Below are 24923 nucleotides of genomic sequence, written 5' to 3'. Positions count from 1 at the left end.
TAGATTTTTACATTTACAGTTTTACATTTTGCATTTTCATCAACTAAGCAGCGGATGATTTGTATCATAACCCAGTTTTAGAAGTGTGTATCGCTGAAGAAAGTCGAGCGACAGACCATTTACTCTATAAACACCAAAATATACTGCAGGTTAACTGTGCACTAAACTCTCCAAGGAGATGGCTTCCCACAACGGTTCCACCAAAGACAATGACATCACCATCTCATTATTCACTAAGGAGACCTTCAGGGACCCCCTAAATCCTGCCATCAGGTGCAACACTTGTCCTCAGCTAACCTTTAAGACAAGTCTGTACAAGATCCTAAATATTACCCCTGGCTGGCAGCACAGCATGATGCAGGGAAGGTGAGGCAAGAGCATGCAAAGCAGTGGCACTAGTTAAATCCACAGTATATAGGATTACTTTTTACAGAATATCATGCAGGGATGCAGTATCCTGTTTACTCACAGATTAACCACGCAAGGGGAAATCATCTATGAGATCAGCTGATGCTGTCTCCTTCATATAAAAGAATATATGACCATCCCCTGATGACAGTGGAATCGCCACATATACATTACAGCACAGTGGAATTCTTTTCTTCACATACCCCAACTAAGGAGGTTGGGGTCAGAGTGCAGGGGCAGATATGATACAGTGCCCCTGGAGCAGGGAGGGTTGAGGGTCTTGCTCAAGGGCCCAGCAGTGGCAGCTTGGTTGTGCTGGGCCTTGAACCCCGGTCCTCCGGTCAACAACCCAGAGCCTTAACCAGTTGAGCCACCACTGCCCCCATACTAGGTGTCACCCCCAGGACAAGGCAAAGCCATCCTGATACCAGTGGAAATGTTCCATCTATATAAGCTGAAGCTTTTTACCTGACAAGCGGAAGTCTAACTCATTACCACAGGATATCCCCAAAAAAGAAAGGTGATGTTTGGTAATTTAGCATGTATTTATAGGTGTAAGAAATGGATTCCTGTTAATGTACCTCGGGAATAGTTTATCGGTTCTCCTGAGACCTGTACGGTTAGAAAAGCGACCTGTTCCACAGACATACATTAAGAAGTGAATTTTTGCGTCGTGTTACAGATGGACAGCTGGCTTTACAAGCTGGCAGCTGCAAATTCCTAATGAGCTTTGCATCAAGGCAGAGTAAAGGAACTCCTAATGAGGTCCACTGAGTTATTACAGTGCAAATGCCCTGAGGAAAATATTATAAAATGCAGATCAGGCTGAAATACTCTGAGCTGTGGACCTGCACTAGGTACAGTAAATGAAGTAGATGCGAAAGCATAGTAGAACACAGGTAGTGTAATCGTACCAAATGTGGAATTGTGGAAAGGAGAAAAGAGTTTAATATTATTGATATTAATCTGTAGTTTGTCCAACATGTATATCAGCTGCTAAATTTTTCAGATCTAAAGCAGGAAATACAGTACAAGGTTTGCTCCCATTTGTGGTATGAATGTGAGCCAGTTTTTCTCTTCAGGTCCAAATAATTCCAATCTTGCAGAGTAAACATTTAGAAGGCTGGATCGATTTAGGTATGGACCACTTGCAGACCGGAGACAGATCGGTTAGCTCGCTTGTGGACTCAGCACGGAAGAACCCTTGGGATGAGTGGAATAACGTAATGATTTGTGAGGTTTATTATAGGTGTTATGCATAAGATAGGTGTTGTGTGCCAGAAGCAAGTGCTCCACAGGATAGCTGAGACAGAGCAGCACCAGACCTAGCATCCTTTAAAATAATGATATTTGTGAGCAATGACAACAGGACAGTTTTTTTTTTAGCCTTTCTAAAGAATACTGGCTCAAAAAAAGACCTAATCCCATGAACCCAGGTTCATGTACACCTAGAATATGACATTCTAAACACCCTGATGATAAAGTAAAGCTCCTAAAAACATACAGATTAATTCTCTACCTCAGTGTGAATGAATACACTAAATATAATGATCCTGACATCCTCCTTCTATTCTTTTCATTCCTGCCGTGCTGTTGTGTTAATGTAGTTCATCGATCCTTCCCGATCTGGATTTATCTGCATCCGCATTTATATGCAGTAACAGTCCAAGACACCGTAGCTGAATGTTCAGAGTTAATGTTACTGTATTCTTCTAGGATTACAGAGATCACCTTTCTCTCTCAGCGTGTGATGTGGCAGCCAGCCTCATTGGAAGAAATTGGCACGGCCTCACGGAGAAGTTCCTGTCTGTCCTCCGACTGCGTTCGTGTTGGAGGAATGAGGACGTGTGGGCTGACATCCAGACTCGCAGATTAATGTTGCACATATCACGCCTCGCTCTTTACCGCCTGTCTCCTTGTTTGATGGACAGCCAAGATACTAAATGGATGACATAGCCTGAAAATAATTTCAGGGCAGATAACGATGTGAATACAGTTAATGATTTGGATTCTGGCTGGATGCCTGATGTCTGATATATGGTTCACTTTCTGAAAAAAAAAAAAAAATCTTTCATTTCGATCCATGTTGAGTGTTTAGTGAAGCTAATGGAATTCATTGTAGCTCTGAAGCCATCTCAGGTAGAAGGACTATACAATCCAAATGGTGAGGAAGAGTTTAACCAGGAAATGAGCATCACCCTAATGACGATGTGGGACAAAAGGGTTGTGTGAAGTTTAAATGTCATGGACCTTTTAGATGACCTGATCACACTAGTATGTTCTCCAGGTTCCTGTATTTCTGACCAGTTAAACTAGATTTTCTGGACGTTTTCAGGGCTACACACTAGCGCCCTGCGCGGGACTGTTTTTAGAAACCCGCATCCGCCCGCTCCTGCTGAATTTCTGACCAGGAACGCCCGCACCTGCAAGCTGCATGTTCCACTCCCGACCGCACCCGCGATGTCTGTGTTCCACTCCCGCCCACTCCCGCGGATTTTTTCTTGAGAATTTGTGAAAATTTTGATTGTATAAAAATGATCAGACTAATTATTAGTTCAGGCTAATGTCCAGAATAAATTTATGCTAATGCTAATACTAATCTTCTTCTCAACGTCATGTGTTGACTCCATTCTTATTATTAGGCTACACGCCAAATCCCACCGGGTCCCGCGGATCTCCCGCTAAATTTTCTGACCGCCCATTCCCGCCCGGGGGAAAAGGTGAAACCGCCCGCTCCCGCGTGATTGCCGTTGGGTCCCGCGGAAGCCCAATCCCAATGCAGCCCTCTACTACACACACCACAGACAGAGTGTTTTTGTGGGGATTGATTTCTGGGTTGTTTAATGATGTACTGTACAGTGTGAAAAAACCCCAAACTCTCTCTCTCATTTAGAGGAATTGATGCCATATTTAATCAGATCTGTTGCAGGTTCTTATAGAATTACTTTCATTTGTGTCTCTTTCAGGTTAAAGTAATGGTGCGAATCTGTCCTGCTAAAGGCGAGCGAGACACGTCTGAGTCCATGTCCTTCCTGAAGGTGGATGCTCATAAGAAGCAGTTGACCTTCTGCGAGCCTCTGACTAGTGCAGGCCAGAGACACTTCTCCTCCACCACGGCCCCAAAGACCTTCAACTTTGATGCAGTCTTCACGCAGGATGCCTCACAAGTACATTCTGTTTTATTCTATTTTACATAATAAATGCTTATGTAGTCATTCTGTGCCAGAGAGGTGACGCTACTGACATAAAGATTACATGACATGTGCATAACGTGACATAAATGTTTGCTAACACAAGGTTTCAGTCGTTACAACGTAATACACCACAATCCCAAAGTGATGTTGAATTTCCTTTGTTCATATCTGTTTATAAGGCTTTTATGAATGCTTACGACACTGTAATAACAGTTTCTGATTATTTTATAATGACTATATAACTTGTTAATATGATATAAATCAAAGTCAATTGTTATGAAGTTTTAAGTAAAATCAACCCAGAGAGTGTTATAACCACCTTATGTCCACAATATAGATTTTCTCTGGCCAATAAATACATATAAGTATTGCTTATGAGAATTTATGAATGCCAATGTAAGTACTCTGACACTATAATGACATAAGGGGAGTATATGCATGTATGTATTGTATATGCGCTTTGGTGCATAGTTAATATCAGGTTATAATTATGCTTACAAGTGTTTAACAAAAACCAATGATAGTTTTATGACACTGTAATGATCTTACATTATGGACAGTATTCCTTGAACATTTTATGATATGTGACATCACCATGATGTAACATCAAGCTGATTTTCTAAATTAACTCAGCATGGAAAGTGTTATAACCTCCTTATCTCAACAACAATTGGTCACTTAACTATGCTGTATGACAATTGACTTTTGTTGAGTTTAGGCATGTCAGTTGGTTGAAAGTAAGTGAGTTTACATTTGAACGGTTTTCTTAGGGAGATATTGTTTGTGTGCTCAGCATGTGAAGTGTTATAACAACCTAATGTGAGGGGAAAATTGATTCCATGTCATTAGACTCATGTAAGCAACATAGCCTTGGAATAAGCCTGATGGAATAAGTCTAAATATATATACATATATGCTGGTTTAAGTCAGTTGTCATAAAGTGCTTATGTAGGTCTCTTATATGCTTATGAACACCATAGTGTCAGTTTGGTAAGTTTTATAACAACCTTTTATGTCAACAAAAATATGTCACTTGACTTAGTCTTTGTCCTAGCTGTTGGAATAAGCCTTTAAAATGTTTATGTACATTTAAGTCACTTGTCACAAAAACATATGCAGGTGTCATATAGTCTTATGAACACCACTCGTGTGTAAAGTCAATTTAAAATTTTTTACTTATAAGGCTTTTTGCATCCATATGTCAGTGCACAAAGTTATGCACATTTTTGTCAGCCATTAGAAGACTTTAATGAATGAATGAATGCCAGTCCCATGATGCCGTTCATTTTATTATCTCTGAAATGCTTCGTAATGCTAAATAGCTAATGACCTAATGTCAACAAGCCTTGGTTAGTAACCCAGGAGTCTTTATTACAAGCTTGTCGCTATTGGAATAATCCTCAGCTTTATGTCAAATAGGGCTTATGCATGTGTCATGCAGCCTTATGAACACTACCTCAAGGGCAATATTACAATGACTTCCCGTCTCAGTCTCATCAGTCCTGACCCCAGTTCCATGTTGTTCAGAAGAGACGAAGCTTTGATGAAGGCAACATCAGAGGCAGTACAACGCTTTTCTCAAACTGACTCCGATGTGAACCTTCATATTTCTTGTCTTGTTATGTTAGCCTGAAGGTCAAGGTGAGAATGACACCGTGCTGTATGAGGTCCAGTGAGATCATTAGCAAAAGCCCAGCGCCTTAGCAACATGTGATGCAACACATGAAATGGCTTTTATTTAATATCCATTCATTTGTTCATCCGTCCGTCCGTCCGTCCGTCCTCTGTGTAATGCTTCAAATGAACGGTTCCTTTGGCGCTGCGTCTTTTGCCGTCTCTTTTCAGGGGAAAGTAGATGCTCCAGATAATGACACCGGATAATAATGCCATACACTCATTTAGATATTTGTTGAATATTCACAGGCGGAGGTGTGTTCCGGGACGGTGGCGGAGGTCATTCAGTCTGTCGTCAACGGCGCAGATGGCTGCATCTTCTGTTTTGGACACGCCCACCTCGGTCAGCACTCTTTTTGTAATTATAGTAATAATGTAAATTTCCTTCCTTGGAAAACTTCCACATGATGATCACACTTCTGGGAAAATAATTCCAAACCCATACAGTATAATAATCTGTAATGTGTTGTACACTGATGCTGAATTCTGGATTCTGATTGGTCAGAAGGTGTTGATTCATAAATCCCATGCTTAGATTCATTTATTGTTTTCGTTTCTATAGTAACAGCTCCTTCACGGGGACTCCACATAATCAGATCGATTAGAAAATCCGTTCCTGTGGGTAATGTTTACGGAAGGAGTCTCCGGTGTCAGCGTCAGTGTAAAAGACTTCAGTTAGCTGTAAAAGAGAAAACAGAGAGTGTTTTGATGAAATGGCTGTTTATAACTGTTTATAACTCTAAAAGAATTGTATTACGTGTCATTACATGACTTCAGGGTGTAACAGCAGCTCCGAACAGCATGACGCCTAGTGTTTTAGTTATACAGCTAGAAACTCTTTAGAGAGTCAAAGAGACACGTTTGCTCGATCTCAGAACTGAGAGCTTTTATAGAATCACATATAAAGTCACCACGTGTGACATCATGTGGAACGATGGATGTGATTAATTATAGCCTTAATGAGTCCCGATGTCTTTGTTGGTCTCAGGGTTTTGTGCCTCACTGCAGGCTCTTTTTTGTTTTTTCCCCCCACACCGTGTGGAAGTGTGCGCCTCCTGTCGTGTTACGCCAGACCCCCACTGCGAGCCTCTTCCTGTGACAGCGGGATATTTTATATCTTATTAATTATCACAAATCCGATTATATCCTTATCGCGGCTCCGGTTTTATTATTACGGATAAATTTATAACGAATAATGTGATGTTATATTGCAGTCTAGCATATGCTGCTGATTTTACCTCTAATATGATACAACGTGATCTTAATTGGTTTTGGTTTTCGTTTATTATTAATGCAACCTCAGCTTTATTGATATTTTAAAGTATTTCAAACTGAACATGAATAATTTAAACACACCTTTCTCTCCATTCTTTTAAACCTCTGGCTCTTTCTTTCTTTAGAAATTCCCATGTGGTCTCAGAATTCTCTCTGAATGTGGACCGACGTTGTTTTCTCACCTGTTCCTCACAGGTAAAACCTACACCATGATCGGTAACGACGCTTCCACTCAGAGCCTGGGCGTTGCCCCGTGTGCCATCTCCTGGCTCTTCAAGCTGATCGAGGAGAGGAAGGAGAAAGCTGGTGCTCGGTTCTCCGTGCTCATCTCGGCCGTGGAGATCAGCGGAAGGGACGAGGTGTTGACGGATCTTCTAGCTGACGTCTCTACGGGGACGCTCCAAGACGTCCAGGGTGCAGGAGTCTACCTGAAAGAGGACCCTGTCTCCGGTTCACAGGTACAGGACTGGCTTTGTCTGCAGTAGAGATGTATGTGAGAAATGGCAGAAAAATACACTTTTACTTAAAAAAAAAAGGAAAATAAATTCCAGCTTGTCTTAATGCAGTAATAAAAAAAAGTAAATAAATAAATGTAATCATTTATGTCCCTATGAGTCATTCTTCCCCTCAATTATTAGTCTGATTAACTTTATGTTTTTGTGTTTTATATTAAAGTATATTTTAAGTTTTTTTTTATGTGATCAGATGATGTTTATATTACCGGAGAAGATCTACAGGTTCATTTACATTTCCTCCTGAATGGAAGCTCATAGCTCATCTCTTCATACTAAACCGTCTGAAGGATTCAAGCTCCAGCTTCACCACAGACTTCCCTGGTTTTCCTCATCATACTTACAGATCTTATCTTTTTTCCCCAGCTCCAGAATCAGAGTGAACTGAGAGCGTCTAGCGCAGAGCGAGCCGCCTTCTATCTGGACACGGCTTTAGCGGCACGGAGCACCAGCAAAGCTAAAAACTCCGAAGAGCAGCAGTGCAACTCTCACATGCTCTTCACCCTCCACATCACCCAGTACCACCTGGAGAAGAGCACCAAAGGAGGAAGTACGGCCTCATGCGCTATTTGTGTCATTTATCTAAGGGGAGGTGTTCACACCAGGCATTTTCTCTCAAACGCCTCTCGGATATTTCTCCAGTGACCACTTCTGAGTAGATTTGGCACTAACAGAGTTGGCAGATCTATCACCGGGGTGTAAAAACTCTCAGAAATGCTTCTTTCAGCCAAAAAAAGTCGACACATTTGACTCATTTTGGCTGAGATTTCTCGTGGCACCTTTTTTTTATTATTCGCACGTCGACTCAAATTTTTTTTGTAAAAATTACCCTGAGAGAAAACAAACAGGAAAATCCAGAGGATGCAAAAGACTACAAATGTGAGATTAGAGGAAGGAGGCAGGGCTTCCATACACACCTATGCAACTGTCAATCATTCCAGATTCATACTGTACAGTATAGCGATTGGCTCGTTTTTGTTATTTTATTTATTTATTTATTTATTTTGCATATTTTTGGTCACGCTGGCATACATCAGTGTAGAGATGTTCAAATGCAGAGGTCCTTTTAAATGCCTATTAAGCTTGGCAGGTCTGGGTTCGTAGATGAGAATATGAAGGGAGATTATAATAACAGAATGTCAAGCCTGAGCATTAGTAATTACAAGAAAAGACCATTTTTCTTCCATTTGCATATAATTTGCTGAATCCTGTCCTGCTCTTAATGACTAAATGACAGCATCCCTAATAGTGCCAGCTCATTTCTTATGTCCAGACACGGCCTGGATACCAAATCACCATTTATCCGATCCTTCCAATTTCACTCTTGTCTTGACTACAGGCCACGTACTTCAACCACAGCCAGAATAAATTTCAATACATAATGAGCGTCGGTCTCGTCCTGCGGAATGTTTATAGGGCTGAAAAGTGAAAAGCTAGTTTGCATTCTCAGCTCAGAGATTTAAATCCTGCTGACGTGAAGTTAACGGCCTCCTTCTCTTTCCGGGATAAAAGCCTCATCTATCTGCTGTAAGGATACTGGGCCGCTTTACTTTAGTGACCTACATTTACAGTAAATGCACCGTAGTTAAATAAATAGCAGTTTGAAATGTGCTTTTGGAATCGTTACTTTATCTGATTGCTTGACTCTACATTTCCAGTGCAGTATACTGTAGTACACCTTTGGAAATGAACTGCCACATTTTGTCATTATTTCAATTGCCAACTCATTGGAACCGCAACTACATTTCCTTTGTCAGTGTACCAAGAGAATCAATCTCTTGGGTGAGTGGATACAGCTACATAGATCGCTTATCCTGTGCTAATCAATCACATACAGAAGTCCTTTTACTTACCAGTTACACTGTATACTGTCTAGGAAACTTATCCCATTTATATAGTACCTTGGTCATATTACAAGCTCTATTGTGTATTAATTATCTAAATATAGCTATATATTAAAGCTAGGTTATATAAAGATTACACGTTGTGGTTGGCATGAGCTTCTGTTGTATTGAATGAGTCTACTTGGGCAGGATCACTGCAGCAAAGTGGTAAAAATATAGCTTTTGTAAACTTCTATCCTCTTTCTGGTTGTAGTGTCTGGAGGTCAGAGTCGTCTACATCTTCTGGACCTGGGCAGTTGTGAATCTGATGTTACTCGAACAAGGGATGGCGGTGGAGGCCAGTGTCTATCACTGGCTGCCTTGGGGAATGTTATCCTGGCTTTAGCCAATGGTGCCAAGCATGTTCCTTATAGGTATGTCCATGTACTGTAAAAAATGTCAAATATCCACGTATAAGAGATTATCCTAATAAGGGTAGAGTGATAAGGTATATATCTCTTAGCACTAAGAACCAAAAGCAAAGATTTCTAAGCAAGAGTTGTGGAAACATAAATACTGAATGCTTATTATCTTCAGTGTCACATCTCCAACCAACACGGGCACTGCAAAAAGATCAGATTCCTGTGATCTTAGGGGAAAAAGAGCACGTATTTCTTGCTTTCTTTTTGTTTAACGAAGGGATTTTTTGATGAATTATTCAGGGACAGCAAGCTCACCATGCTACTGAGGGAATCCTTGGGCAACATTAACTGCAGAACCACCATGATCGCCCACATCTCAGATTCACCGGCTAGTTATACTGATTCACTCTCTACTGTGCAGCTAGCCTCTCGTATTCATCGCATGAGGAAGAAAAAATCCAAGGCAAGATCTCTTTTTTAGCTCCTATTCATGGTTGCTTATTTTGTCTGTTTTAGTGTTATATGCATATAGGTTATATGTAGTTATATTTACTTTTGCATTATAGATTTATGGAAAAGTATTCAAATTGTGCATATCACCACATGCCATATGCTATTAAAGCAGCAAACTAGAGGTGGACTGATTGCTTCCTCTGAGAGCATCAGTCAGTGGTGTAGTATGGACAGGAAATTAATTCAGGTGTTCAGTTTACAGAGGCATGTTCACAACTGTTAGTAATATCCGGTAGATCTTGCTATTGACAACAGATATTGTCTTGACACTAATACTTGCTTTGAATGTGGTGTGTATTTTTGGCCTTATTGACAAGTATCGACAGAGAACTTTTTTCATTTTTTCAGTATGCCTCTAGTTCATCAGGAGGGGAAAGCTCTTGTGAGGAAGGGCAAACCCGACGACCACCTCACTTAAGATCATTTCACCCCAAGACAGTGGCTCTAGACCCGGACCATCCTCCACTTCTGTCTAGTGATCCGGACTACTCCTCCAGCAGTGAGCACTCGTGTGATACAGTTATATATGTAGGTCCTGGAGGAACCCATATTTCTGACCATGAACTCAGCGACAATGAGGGCCCTCCAGCCTTTGTTCCCATTATTCCTTCCCTAAACAAAAAGCGTTCAAAAGACACTCCCAAATCAGATGGGGATCATCTAAAATGCAACACATTTGCAGAGTTACAAGAACGGCTTGAGTGCATTGATGGAAGTGAGAGCACAGCTGCTTTTATTGGTGAAGGAAAAGGACATCAGGCAGTCCTTAAGACTCAAGTTGGAGCTGGGAAAGCTCCAGATGGGGTTTTTGCATGTAAGACAATTAAACCTACCCTCCAAAAGCCTTTGTACATAGAACATCCCAAACTCCTCTCAGATGGAGCTGGATCTGGAAAACCTTCAACTCCAGACCCTGAACCAGTTGTACGAGAGAAGGTCTTCCTAGACAAAGGATCCTCATTACAAAAGACCTCAACTTTGAACAAAGATAGTACTTTAGCCACAAGGACACCTCCAGTGGGGATGTGCCAGCCAGCTCTCAGGCAAGGAGTACCTTATAATATAAGTAGGAGCCCATTGGAAGTGACTCACCTTCGAGCAGCTTTTCAGAGCAGATGTCTTGAAAGAGATGTTTTAAGGACTACTGTCACACTACAGCAACCAGTTGAGATTAACGGGGAAGATGAACTAGTGTTTACTGTGGTCGAGGAGCTGCCCACTAGTTTAATTCCAGACAATGGCCGACCCTCCAGCATAATCAGCTTCAACAGTGACTGCTCCCTGCAGGCTATATCCTCTGGATCACGTCCGGTCAGTATAATCAGCAGCATCAATGATGAGTTTGATGCATATGTATCACAAGTAGACAGTTCACAGAAAAGCCATGTAAAGTCAAAAGAAGAAGTGACATCTGACCACAGCACAGCACTATCTTCCAAAGGCACATATTTCAGAAAAATGGTAAATACAGATGACACACACTTGCCCAGAGGTATTTCATCAAAAGGTGTGGCCATACGTGATAATGTTTCAACAACAAATATACCTGGTGCTTTATATATGGAGTCTTCCTCCCAGCAAGGCACAATCAGCTCCTTCAGTGACAGTGCTATATGTTTTTCAGAGTTAGGCTACCAATCAGGGAAGTGTCCACCAAGTTTTGAAACAGGTAAAACATATTTCAGAGGTCAAAAGTCAGTTAAATCAATGAGCACTAGCTCCTCACAGTCAGTGCATATACCTAGTATGAACCAGTCTACTCTCCCAAGAAAAAACAAATCTACCTCATCTGTTGAGCCAAACATCACCTTTAACCGAGAGTTACAGAGGCAAGGAAGCAGGACAGATGAGCACTGGATTCCAACAACTATGCAGGTAGATTCAAGAAGTACTGAATTCATCTCTGCAGGCAAGCCACCAAAAAGTGGGATCCCATCCAGGAAGACCACAGGTTGCAGCAGTAGCAGTGTACCACGCTCTCCGAAAATACCCCCATCATCCTCCTCCCAAAGGGTGGTGGATGGCTGTGAAAAATCCAGTGTTAAAAAAGGAGAGAGCCTGAGTAGAATGCCTCAGCTCAGAAGAGGAGCCACAACACTTGGCATGATCACAGTGCCTCACAGCTCCTCAGAGACCAAGTGGGGCAATGAAGCCATGCAAGCAAGTACCACGTTGAAATTCTCATCCTTAGGGAAGCGGTCAAATGGGCAGAAGAGCAGCTTACTTCCAAAGTCTGGCAGCATGTCACCGCCTGCCCCACCTATCAGAAAATCTAGCCTGGACCAGAAGACCCATGTTTTGGTGTCTCCTAGTGCCTTAAGGTCAGTGAGCAATGATGCAGCCAGATCCTCATCATGCAAATCGGCAGTCTCTGAAGAGGATTTTGATGTTCGGCTTAGAGGGGAATCTTTTACCTTTAAATCGTTTAGCTTAAAGACAGGATCTAGTCTTCATACTCGAGGTGCAAAAGGAGACAATGGAAAATACTTTGGGAGCCTTCTCTCCCTTGAAAGGTGTGACAGCTTGACATCAATTGGATCTAAACATGGAATGATGAGAGAGAGCACTAGTGTTAACCTAGGTGGTAATGCCAAGTCTAATAGGACAGTGCCAAGACTTGGGGTTACCAGTTCCACATCTGCACCACTATCTCCACCATTGACCAGTACCCCTGGAGTCAGCAAACTAGGGCAGATCAAAGGTAATATAAGTCCTAGAGTTATGGTTGGCAATGGAAACAAAACAAAGTCCTTGTTTAACAATGGTTCCAAAGCTTTGAGTACCACAAAATCATTTTCCACCTCAAGTGTACGGACTGCTAACCTACCTCCAAGTGGGAAAACATCAGCTCGTTCAGTTATGGGTGCAAGTGCGAAAGTAGGCAAAGGTACCCTTATGGGCACAAAGCAAGCCATTCGAGCTGCTAATAGTCGTGTCAGTGAGCTGGCATCAAGCAGCCCAAAGAAACACATCAAGGGCGCTGATGATCAAGCAAGTGCATCTGGTGATGTTGGACCAACTCCAAAAAGTGACCTTTTACTGCCTTGTTCATTGCCCTCACCGTACAGCAAGATCACTGCCCCGCGACGTCCACAGCGCTACAGCAGTGGTCATGGTAGTGACAACAGCAGCGTTCTTAGCGGGGAGCTACCCCCAGCCATGGGGCGCACTGCTCTCTTTTACCACAGTGGAGGCAGCAGTGGCTATGAAAGCATGATCCGGGATAGTGAAACCACAGGTAGTGCATCTTCCGCCCACGACTCCATGAGCGAGAGCGGAGTGTCTACCACCAGCCGAACCAAGGTGTCAAAGTCTCCAAAAAAGAGAGCCAATGGTAGGTTTCGCTTCCAAGTCACCCAGGAATTAATGCCTTTTTCTCTGAACTTTCCTAAGAAATGATATCTGTTGTAGCTACCAGGAAATTTCAGCCATTGTTTGAAAAACTTACTTGAACGGTTGAGAGTAGGAGCCTGACACTTTTTGTTCCCAAGGACATACCTATTTCTCATGTCTAGATTGCTTCAGCTAAAAATGTTTTACTAATAATCCTGCTGATGTACCACTTCTTCAGACCTTACTGTCTAGAGTTGCTCAGTGAAAATGTAATATAATGTTCTACTGCATGCATTCTTTGCCACAATGTTCACCAGAGGTGCTGACATTCTATTCTTTTATGAATGTCTGAAAGTCAAAAAAATATTTATCTGCAAGACTCGAAAGCACATTGTGGTTTACACGTGGACTTTTTTTATGCTTTGTATTCTTATAAGAAACATTTGTAATATTAAAGGCTGTATCTTTAAATAGTTTGCACAAAGAGACAATCATATCATCTTGCTCTTAATGCATATATCTCAACCCCACACTGGACTATTATGAGCTTTCATCTACCTTTTAAATTCAAGACACATACATATTTAAAAAGCATGCCTATAAACTCCTTGGATATTCCTGGTGTGCACCTACGGCCCAGATGTAGAGCATTACCCTGTCTGACCTCTCCAGGACTGCAGCGGCGGCGACTGATCCCTGCTCCACTGCCGGATACTTCCTCCCCTGGCAGGAAGGCTGGAGCTGCAGGCCAGTGGGTGGACCTGCCTCCACTTGGGGGCTCCATGAAGGATGCCTTTGAGATTAAAGTGTATGAGATAGACGATTTGGAGCGACTGCAGAGGTGCAAGGAAGGGATGGTGACTGAGGTGAGAGTATTCAGTATGCATGCTTGATTTTAAATGTTTGCAATGGGTATGGTTGCTGAGAGCTGAGTCGAAATTTGAGAGCATGGGTTTAACCGTTGTGCTAAAGGGTAAAATATTTTATTCAAAGATATTTTACATATATTCAGTTTCATACTGTAATTACAAAAGTATTTGACATTTATTGCACAGTTTTGCTAGATAATATACTTTTTTGATAGAATATCTTAATGTTTTTGTTGTTTTTTTATTAGGCATTAATTAATCCATTATGTTAATTGATTAATGTCAGCATTAAAAGCTTATGGAATGCAATTAACCGTAAGCATGAAAATCTGGCAACCATAAAAAATTCATTTAGTAAAAAATATCACCTTAAAAATATTAAGGTCAAGCTCTATTTCTCACTAATGTTAGTTTCTAACTAACTAACTAACTAACTAACTAACTAACTAACTAACTAACTAACTGTCAGTGGTGATGTTATAGAAAAGAAGAACCTTGTTGAAACTGATTAAATGCAGAGAAGCAAAATCTTTTTTTTTGGAGAATTTAAGAAGCCAATCAAGAAAGTGGATTGGGGTGGTCATGAAGCATGGCATGTGGTTTTGCTAGAATAAAAGCTTCCCCTCTTCCACCGCAGTCATGGTGTGATGCCTTGCAGGGGATGAGCTAGCTCATCATTCCTTATTGAGCATGATGTTAATTAAAAGCTGTAAGCACCTGCGGTGGTCCCTCGATGCTCCTCTCTCTGTGATCACTGGCACCATGGCAGGAATTTGCATCTGTAGAGGTGATCTCAGGAACAATTAGCGACGTCTCATCGGCGTATGACAGATACATTTAGCTCGTGATGAACGAGCCGTGTTCTCTCGATCTGCAGTTCGTCTGATGGCTCTGTTCAGCCGGCGCTGTGCCGCACGTCCACGGATCATTAACCCTTCCTGCTGGTGTGACCCACATCACCAGCGTAAGGTGGAATGATTTATTTTCAAATAAGAAGCAGTTCATCTTTAAAGAGCTCAGTCGTTTAGGGTAAGAGGTATATTTCTCTAAGAGTCGAGGGGGGAAGGCTGTTTTATGATCGAGAGACATTTCTCATTTAACTTATTTGATCGTCTGCGACACTATGATAGATTTTTTTATCTGTGTGTCAGTTATATTTGCATTAGCATACGCAAACATCCACCCTCCCGTCTTCTGTCGGCCGTCTCGTAATGTTCAGTGCTCGAAAAGGATGTGAATTAAAAGGCAATATTTTATACCGCAGCACTGTTGATTAAAATGCTGGATTCTGATTGGTCAGGTGATGTTGGTTTATTTTCTCAACCAGCGGCTCTAACAGTAGTGTAGGTTGATGGTATTAAATTTCTTACTCTGACACCTTAGTTCAGTGGTCCCCAACCTTTTTTTTGCAGCGGACCGGTCAATGTTTGATCATTTTACCGCGGCCCGCTGGGGGTGGGGGGTGGGGGTAGCGGCTATACAATTAAATTAAAATTAATTATTTTAATTTAATTGTATTTAAACATGCCTTTTTAACTCACTACAACGCTAAATCAATGAGAACCCTGAGCTTGTTTCTTTGCAACGAGACGGTTCCATCTGGGGTAACAGGAGACAATGACACCCGAAGTGTGTCGCTTATGTCCAGTTTATTCCGTTGTTTTGTTTTGGTTGCCATCACTGCAGAAAACCCCGCTTCACACAGATAGCATGTCGGACATGGCGATAGTGATGTAAGTGCTGTGGTGACAATCTCAGGGTATTCCGCCATGACTTTAATCCAGAACACCGGCAGAGTTTCTAACTTTCTAACGACGTCTGTTTCGTGCTCATTTTTGCTAATTTGTGGGTTAAATTTGAGCAAACACAATATACACGTACACCAAGCACTGTTAAACATGACAAAGTACCGGTGAACAGAGAGAAGAGCGATACACACCTTCTCTCGACCAAAGCTACAACCGGTACCGGTCCGCGGCCCGGGGGTTGGGGACCACTCCCTTAGTTAATATAGTAACAGCTCTTTTACAGTTTTTTTTCTAAGCAGATTGTAATGAAGCGTCATAGGGCTGATGATCCATTTGCAGGCTTTATTAGAATACTCGCAGTACAACAGGCAGGGGTCGACGTTGGCAAACACAACAATGCAGAGTAGGGTCAGGACAGGTGGCAGAGAATCGTAAGGCAGAAATACAAAAACAACCGGAAGTAACAAGTAACAACTGGAAAATCACAGGACAGGAAACGCTCAGAATGATAGCCGAGGCAAGTCGAGACTTCGCACAGAAGTCAAGTTCAAGTTCGTTTTTATAGGAAGTGCATGGCTGGAACCAGGTGGCGGTATAATCAGTCCCGGTGATAGGGTTATGGGAAGTGTAGTCCGGAAGCTACTAATACTCGGGGGAACGTTCCCTCTGGTGGCGATCGGAGGATGAGGCAGGTGCTTCCTCCTTGACACAGATGTTTATTATATATTACGTATAACATTTTATGGATGGAGTCTCCAGTGTCAGAGGTACAGAGGAGTTTGCGGTTTCTTTGTGGTTTCTTCGTAACACAAAAGGCTGAATGGTTCTTTGTCATAATTTACATTTGTGTTTACATTTACAGCATTTGGCAGACGGTGTTGTCCAGAGCGACACTCAAAAGTGTTATGAAGTCTCTATGCTGGTTTGTTAGGTCACAGACTAAAGATACCAAGAGTCTAAATCTCTGTTTGGAGGAAATATAAAACGCAGATAAACACTTAAAACAGATGAACTTGTCTTTGCTTAAATTCCAGAGACAGGAAAAAGTGTCTGGTGAGGGAACGACGGGTGACTGCTGCTATAACATAAGTGAGAACAGGACATTCCACAGCATTAAAGGTAGCTATAAATGGATAAAAAGCGATTCTTGTAGGGATCATATTTCCAATATGATGCAATCATTGACAAATTACTGTAGAATAAAAGGATTAAAACTTTAGGTTTAAGAGGAAAACTTCACTCACAGAATGGTTTATTACTTGAAAACGTCTCAGCGCTCCTTTAACTGTGGAGGTGCTGACTCAGTGTTGACTCACCGCTGTCTCAGTGCTGACTCACCGCTGACTCACTTCTGTCTCAGTGCTGACTCACCGCTGACTCACTTCTGACTCACCACTGACTCACTTCTGACCCAGTGCTGTCTCAGTGCTGACTCACCACTGACTCAGTGCTGACTCACTTCTGACCCAGTGCTGTCTCAGTGCTGACTCACCACTGACTCAGTGCTGACTCACTTCTGACTCACCTCTGACTCAGTGCTGACTCACTGCTGACTCAATGCTGTCTCAGTGCTGACTCACCGCTGACTCAGTGCTGACTCACCGCTGACTAAGTGCTGACTCACTTCTGACTCGGTGCTGACTCACTTCTGACTCAGTGCTGACTCACTTCTGACTCACCTCTGACTCAGTGCTGACTCAATGCTGTCTCAGTGCTGACTCACCGCTGACTCAGTGCTGACTCACTTCTGACTCAGTGCTGACTCACTGCTGACTCAGTGCTGACTCACTGATGACTCACTGCTGACTCAGTGGTTTCGACATCTGACTGCTGATCAGACATTTGTGTGTTCAGGTCCCAGTGCTGCCATGCTGCCACTGCTGGGTCCTTGAGCAAGGTCCTTAACCCTCGACTGTTCAGATGTAGAAATGACAGTGCTGTTGCTCTGCATAAGTTTGTCTGCCATAGGCTGAAAATGTAAAAACTGTAAATTAGAAATGTTGCTAGTATAGAACGAATTATAAACATTATCCTAATCTTTCAAATTTTATTGTATTTCAATATTAACTCTAGAGTGTTCTGTTCCTGAAAAACAAATTAGGCCTGAGTTGACTTTTGGTGCTTGGACCCCTAAATATAACTTGGATGAAGAGGGTTTTCACCATTACAACTAAGTATCTAGTATCTAGTACTTCCTGTCTGAATTTATTTATTAATTTATATTGACTTATTTATCTTGTTACTACTAAACTAATAAATAAACAAACAAATAAATAAACAATACTAGTATTAGAGTATTAGCTAGTAATTCCAGTTTAAATTAATTCATTCATTTTTATTTATTCTTCTTCATCCTGAACCAACCTTTTTTTTTTCCTCAGGAGATTTAGACCTGTGCTTTTATTTATAGCTGGTCTGTAATTAATCTGGCCAGCAGAGCTGCACCACACAGATTACACCAGACTCGACTGATCCTAATCTGTTAGCATGTTGTGATGTAGGAGGGATTAAGCGAGGCAGTCGTTCGGGTCTGCAGTCAGATAAACGGGTTGCGTTCCTGGTCACAGGGCTTGCAGTACTTCAGCGCTCGCCTCAGGATGCTGGAGAAGAGACAGCAGGAGATCCGGGAGCTCAGAGCCAAGCACGAGAGGCTGAGGGGGGACCTGGAGGACGCCAAGACCCGGCTCATGCTCCACCCCGACAAGTGGACAGGAGAGTGTGAGTAACTCTGATTTAGCGTATTATGAGTAAAGCAAATTAAAACAAGTGCAAATGTTTGCACACCCTAGTGTGAATCCAACAAGATATATCATCTATTTCATTTACTTCAGAACATCACATGCTGGCCATCACATGCTAAACATCACATGCTGAACATCACATGCTAAACATCACATGCTGAACATCACGTGCTGAACATCACACGCTGACCATCATACGCTGACCATCACACGCTGAACATCACACGCTAAACATCACATGCTAAACATCACATGCTAAACATCACATGCTGAACATCACACGCTGAACATCACATGCTAAACATCACATGCTGGCCATCACATGCTAAACATCACATGCTGAACATCACATGCTGAACATCACACGCTGAACATCACACGCTAAACATCACATGCTAAACATCACATGCTAAACATCACATGCTGACCATCACACGCTGAACATCACATGCTAAACATCACATGCTGAACATCACATGCTAAACATCACATGCTGAACATCACATGCTGACCATCACTTGCTGAACATCACATGCTGACCATCACACGCTGAACATCACATACTGACCATCACATGCTGAACATCACATACTGACCATCACATGCTGACCATCACATGCTGAACATCACACGCTGAACATCACACGCTGAACATCACACGCTGAACATCACATGCTGACCATCACACGCTGACCATCACATGCTGACCATCACATGCTGAACATCACATGCTAAACATCACCTGCTGACCATCACATGCTGAACATCAGATAATTCCTTCTTATTTTAATCTGAATCCTGCCGTATTGCTCATGTCGGCACCAGATTGTAGTTCAAAACACAAATTGCTCGCTATTTAATATTCGATATTGTATTTAATTTTCTCATGTAGCAGATAGGTGGGCATGGTGGCTTAGTGGTTAGCACGTTCGCCTCACACCTCCAGTGTCGGGGGTTCGATTCTCGTGTGTGTGGAGTTTGCATGTTCTCCCTGTGCCTCGGGGGTTTCCTCTGGGTACTCCGGTTTCCTCCCCCGGTCCAAAGACATGCATGGTAGGTTGATTGGCATCTCTGGAAAATTGTCCGTAGTGTGTGTGTGTGTGTGTGTGAGTGAATGAGAGTGTGTGTGTGCCCTGTGATGGGTTGGCACTACGTCCAGGGTGTATCCTGCCTCGATGCCCAATGACGCCTGAGATCCGATCAAATTTTAACCCTTTAATCCATCAGATGTTTAGAATCTCTTACTCTATTTACTCAATAAAATAATTGAGTAAAAAAAATAAAAAAATAAAAAAAACTGGAGAAGAATTAGAGACTTTAATGATCTGGTCTACAATCTTCTTAAATCCTGTTAACACACCACAACGTTTGGCTGCTTATGATGTCACAACACACGGCTGAATCGTAGCTCCGCCCCCAAATCAGTTTTCAATGCAGTATCATTTTGCTGTAGGTACAAATTATTATTTTTTATTTATTTATTTATTTATTTTAGCAATTTTTAATATTACAAAAATATTCTGTAGAAATTTTACAACATTTTCCCCACTTTAAATTTATATCAAACAGTAAATTAAAACAATCGTCAAAACAAAGGTTCTTCAGAGGATCGTTAGGGTGGAATGTTCCATGAAGAACCTTTAACCTCCATCTTATGGAACCTTTTCCATTGCACTAAAGGTGCTTTGTGGTGGAAATAAATGTTCTCAGCACTATAAAAGGGTTCTGTAAACTATTCCGTTTACTGAAAGGTTCTTTAAGTGGTTCTTTTATGTGAAATCCTATTTTTTTCAGTTCTTCCTGGCACTTTAAATATAAATGAGATCTGAAGGAACCACGGTAACAGTCCAGGGTGTGGATGTCTGAACCACCTTGACTTTAATTTCACCGTAATTTGTGTTTTTTTTTTCCTTCTTTTCTTTCGTCTCCTCAGTCGACGTGGATCCGGACCTGGATCCGGAGTCGCAGGACTACCTGGAGGCTCTGGTTCAGGTGACGGGGGATCTGGAGTTCTGCGTAAACCTGTGCAAGTCTCGCGTCATGATGGAGACCTGCTTCGATATTCTGGCCCCGACATCCCCGGTGCAGGAGCTGGAGGTGTGATGAAGACATGAACATTGGCGGATATTAAACCGAGAGATTTATTTACCATATCAGGAAGTGCCTTGATTCAAAAATAAAAAGAAATAAATAAGTAATCGTTTCTGGTGCTAGTGCCGAGATCACGACTGTACCTAAGCAAGCCTGTTAGCAGATTTTTTTATTTATTTTTTTTTGGACGATAATTAATTCTTTTACATTGTAACGTAGTTTGTGGAAAAAACAAAACATACATAATGAACATTAAAAAGGGAGAAAAAAGCAATAAGGTAATTTATTGCTTTTTTTATTTATTTATTTGTTTATTTTATGTGTTTATGTCAAAGCCTTGCCAAAGTTTTTATTATTTATTATCACATCTAAACCACTAAAACCCTGTGAGTGTTTACACCCGATATATTTGATTTATCCCGATTAACCGGATTAATTAAACCCAGATTTCCAATTGGCTATAAAGAAAGATGTTTAAGCAGCTTCGTGAGTGATACTCGACATCTTTTAATGAGCAAATTCGTCAATTTATCAAACACTGATTCTTTTTCTTTGCTGCTGAAGCAGAACCCGTCTCGAATAAACTGGGACTCATTTTTCTGAGACGTTGCTCAATGAGCCAAAAGACAAAAATATTCGATTAACAAAAGCTAAGGTCGACTCAGTCTGGTGACCATCTTTTATGATCTGTATACCAATGGCAAAAAAAAAATTCCCTTGGGAAATGTTTCGATTTTAAAAAAAATAAATAAAATAAAAAGAATAAAAAATAGTGCAGACTAAAAAAAGGGAAAGAAAAATGATTTCAAACTTAACTCAGTTTTAACTGACGCTTTTAAACCTGAGTGCATGAGTTATTTTTATTTATCTCTATTTAATGCTTAATTCTGACATATTTTTGACTAATTATTTATATTATTTTATTTTATTTTAGGAATTCTTTTGTACACATATTTTAGACCTTCTCAGTGTTTCAGCTTTATATTGTACAGTTTTTTTAACGCTTTGTAAGAACATGTACAGAACCTTCCACATGCATCAGTACATGATTACAAATAAAAAAGGATTTTCAACTTTGTAGCTCCCTGCCCGAGACTTTGTTTACTTTCCGTTCAAGAAAGAAAGAAAGAAAGAAAGAAAGAAAGAAAACAGCACTTTCAATTCAATTTAGTGGTATTTATATTGCATCTTTAACCTTGGACATTGTCACAAAGCATTTTTACAAAAATAAGAAGCCTTGAGAGAAACCAAACTCGAAAGGAACGTCATCATCATCTGGGTGACACCAGAGAGTGGGATCATAAATCATTGCCTTTCTATAACCGTATACAGTCGAGCAGAATTGTGTATCCAGGAGCTGCTGAGCGACTTTGGAGCAAAGCACCACTATGGTCTTCGAGTGGTGTTATCCACAGCAACACCCACGTATCTCATGTTGTCCATGTGGAGCAGCGGCAGCAGCAGCAGGGGTGAGTTCCTCCGAGTGATGAGACTCCACCAGTAATGCAGCTCAGCCACTGCAGCTCATCAGCCACCATACAGTAGTCACGCATGAACTCTTTGTATTTATTTTATAGGGTGCCATTACTTTTGTCCTAATTGAACTGCTATCTAATTAGCATGGTAATCGAAATAAACGAGTAAACATAATCAGACTGCATAATTCATATATAAAATTGCTCTAATTGATCAACAGCCATGATCCGAAGCCAACCGATCCGTGTTCACCACGTTAGTAAGTCTTGATTTATTAAGCGCTTGTTTAAGTTAATACTCCTGTAAATGGTTTATGAATAAATTACTTAACAATACGGTCCATTACAGGCAGGAAACCTGATGTTTCATCATTCCTGGCAGTTCCTCAGCTAAATCTGCCCCCTCGCACCGAGAAGCGTTTCCATTACGCTACACGCCGCGTACAGAAAGACAAATCTGATTTGCATATCGGATGTCGTTCATTTGCATATCGAGTGTGCTTCATTTGCATACCGAGTGTTGTTTCAGCACGCCTGCTCTCACCTCTGCACTACTGTAATGAATAGTAATAAGCCATTATAAGATTTTGTTGTTTGTGTCACGTTGGGTGTGTTAGCGTAATCCAGTGTGCTGAGCAGACTAGCAGAGGAGGATTACACACTTTGTTTAAAGGGTAACTAAGCGTGGTGTAAAGCTTTAACAATAAAAATGTTCAAGGATTTATTTCAGGCTTACGCCGAACCCTATAAGCTGACAAAGTTTGTTGTGGCACCTGACTTTGTCTTCATCAGAAACAGAAAGAATCGGAGAAGCCTTTGTGCCCCGGTGCTTCTTTTACACCTATTAGGGCAAATCTCCAGAACATATTGCATATATACGGCTCCTTGGTTTAGCAAAGAAAAAAAAAACACAAGGGCATTTTTTTTTGTTTTGTTTCCCAGTCTGTTCACTTTCTCACTGCAGTCTAGACTCAGATGAATGCACTTAGCACACAAAACTGGTAACACTTCAGGAATTTCCGGTTGTCTTCCGATCGGTCGGATTTTACAGGATTTCCATGAGATGTGTTTTTTGGCTTTCTGACTGAAATCAAAGCCATGTGACGTGATGTTCTACGTTCTTTGTGGAAGAAGGAAGACGCTCTCTTGGGTGGTCCTTGGCCAATAAAAGCTGCTATGGAGACCAAACCTTTTACAGTCAGTCTGAAGGTCTGGTTACGTGAGACTAACTGCAGTCTTAACCACATCCAGATATCGTGTATAATAATGCAAATGCTGTGTCATCTGCATCTTCGATTAGATATCAGATCGACGGGCTTCCTGGTTTAAGCAGAACATCATCTCATCCCGAGAGTCTGTATGTTTGTTTAGGATCAAATCGCTGCTAATTGTATTTTAATGTTAAAAACTAAACTGGGTGTAGTACTGAACCTTGAGGGTTGGCTTGATTTAGAGGTTTTGTAAATTGATACCAAAATGAACCCAACTAGTTGTAGCAAAGGGACTGGATTATGGTCTCATTCTTCAAGACTTTGTCTTCTTTTCATCTGGACTTGAAATGATCTCAGCCTCATTAAGACTTGATCTTCACTCAGTCTTCCCTTGGCTTTAACTCCTAAAGACTACATTTTTAGTCTTAATCTTTACTTGACCTCAAACCCTGTAAGACTTGATCTGGACTTGTCCTTGATCCCCTTAAGACATGGTCCTGACTAAATCTTAACTTGGCCTTGACCATGTAAGACTTGATCTTGACTTTGACTCCTTTAAGACTCAATTTGACTTAACCTTGACTTGTCCTGAACTCCTGTAAGACTTTATCTTTATTGACTTGATCTTAACTTGACCACAATCCCTTTAACACAGGGTTTTGACTTGATCTTGAATTGACCTTGACCTTGACCATGACTTGAACTTGATTTTTTTTTTTTTTGTCCTCATCACCTGACTTGGACATTCCTGGTTTTGGATACATCTCAGGACTGACAGCAATTTTGCTGGAGAAAAGGACATTTTTTTTAAAGACAGATGTGCACTTTAAGACTTATCACTCATTGGTGCTTTGCTTGGTTTGCTCTGCTGGGGGATTAGACTGGATAAATAAATGACAGCATAAAATCAGTCCAATCTCCCACTGCAGAGTTGTTAATGAGCTACCAGTCACAGAGGACTGCCGAAGTGACGCAACCACACAGACGTCCGGCGCTGACACGAGTCGAGAATTAGATTACGCCGTGGTCTCTTCGGCTCGCGAGTCAATAAAAACAGTCGATGAATTAAGTTATTTAATTATACACTTGTGCGCTGTGGCTGTAAAATATCATTAAGAACAACTAGGAACCCGGAGAGCTTTATAGACCTACAGGGGAGACTCTGGTTTATGAGTCCATGCTAGTCTGCTAGTCCACCTGGTCTCCTTCTCCTCAGCAGATGGTCTTGTTAAAAAGAAAGAGCTATTTTAATTGGAGGCTAGTCAGAAGACAGTCATTCATTTATGTCTCACCTAATGAATCCAGAATGTTCAAGGGGAAAGCAGAGTTTTACTCCTGCACCTGTGTGTACTGTTGTGTGCTACGAATGAGTTTAGAATACCAACTGGCCCTTAAACACCAGCTGCCCAAAGCTAGCTGTAGCACTGTAGCATCACTGAAAATGTGGATTATTTAAAAAAAAAAAAGATTTGTTAAATTATTATCGTTATTAAACCTATGCAATAAGACTATCGGTAATGATTCACTGCGTGCTTATAATGCTTCAAAAAAGCAGATATAAATTGTTTAAAGGAACATTTATAAAGGCTTATTCACTCACCAGCTGTCAATCTTAATATCACTTTGACCTAAGA

General features: G+C 41.3%; 1 protein-coding gene and 1 long non-coding RNA gene across 3 annotated transcripts in view; one reads left to right on the top strand and one right to left on the bottom strand.

The window, feature by feature from the left end:
- The window catches only part of kif26aa (kinesin family member 26Aa), a 75274-nt gene extending 53611 nt beyond the window's left edge, over positions 1–21663 (top strand). For both annotated transcript variants that reach the window (XM_027163541.2, XM_047801909.1), the window contains 10 exons: positions 3375–3575; positions 5526–5619; positions 6747–7009; positions 7430–7613; positions 9161–9320; positions 9609–9771; positions 10170–13155; positions 13827–14020; positions 18339–18489; positions 20446–21663. In XM_027163541.2, the coding sequence (XP_027019342.2) occupies positions 3375–3575; positions 5526–5619; positions 6747–7009; positions 7430–7613; positions 9161–9320; positions 9609–9771; positions 10170–13155; positions 13827–14020; positions 18339–18489; positions 20446–20615 (4566 nt within the window). In that variant the 3' untranslated portion in view covers positions 20616–21663. The remainder of the gene's footprint in view (positions 1–3374; positions 3576–5525; positions 5620–6746; positions 7010–7429; positions 7614–9160; positions 9321–9608; positions 9772–10169; positions 13156–13826; positions 14021–18338; positions 18490–20445) is intronic.
- LOC125139060 lies at positions 4665–7566 on the bottom strand. The gene is made up of 3 exons (XR_007138176.1): positions 7408–7566; positions 6734–7027; positions 4665–5955 (listed from the first exon to the last, which is right to left on the bottom strand). It is a non-coding gene; the product is annotated as an uncharacterized LOC125139060 (long non-coding RNA).
- Positions 21664–24923: the final 3260 nt, after the last annotated feature.

This window comes from Tachysurus fulvidraco, chromosome 16 (genome assembly GCF_022655615.1).
Source record: "Tachysurus fulvidraco isolate hzauxx_2018 chromosome 16, HZAU_PFXX_2.0, whole genome shotgun sequence".
NCBI classification, from domain to species: Eukaryota; Metazoa; Chordata; class Actinopteri; order Siluriformes; family Bagridae; genus Tachysurus; species Tachysurus fulvidraco.
Note: the sequence above shows the minus strand (reverse complement) of the source record. Positions and strands in the feature narration are given on the sequence as shown.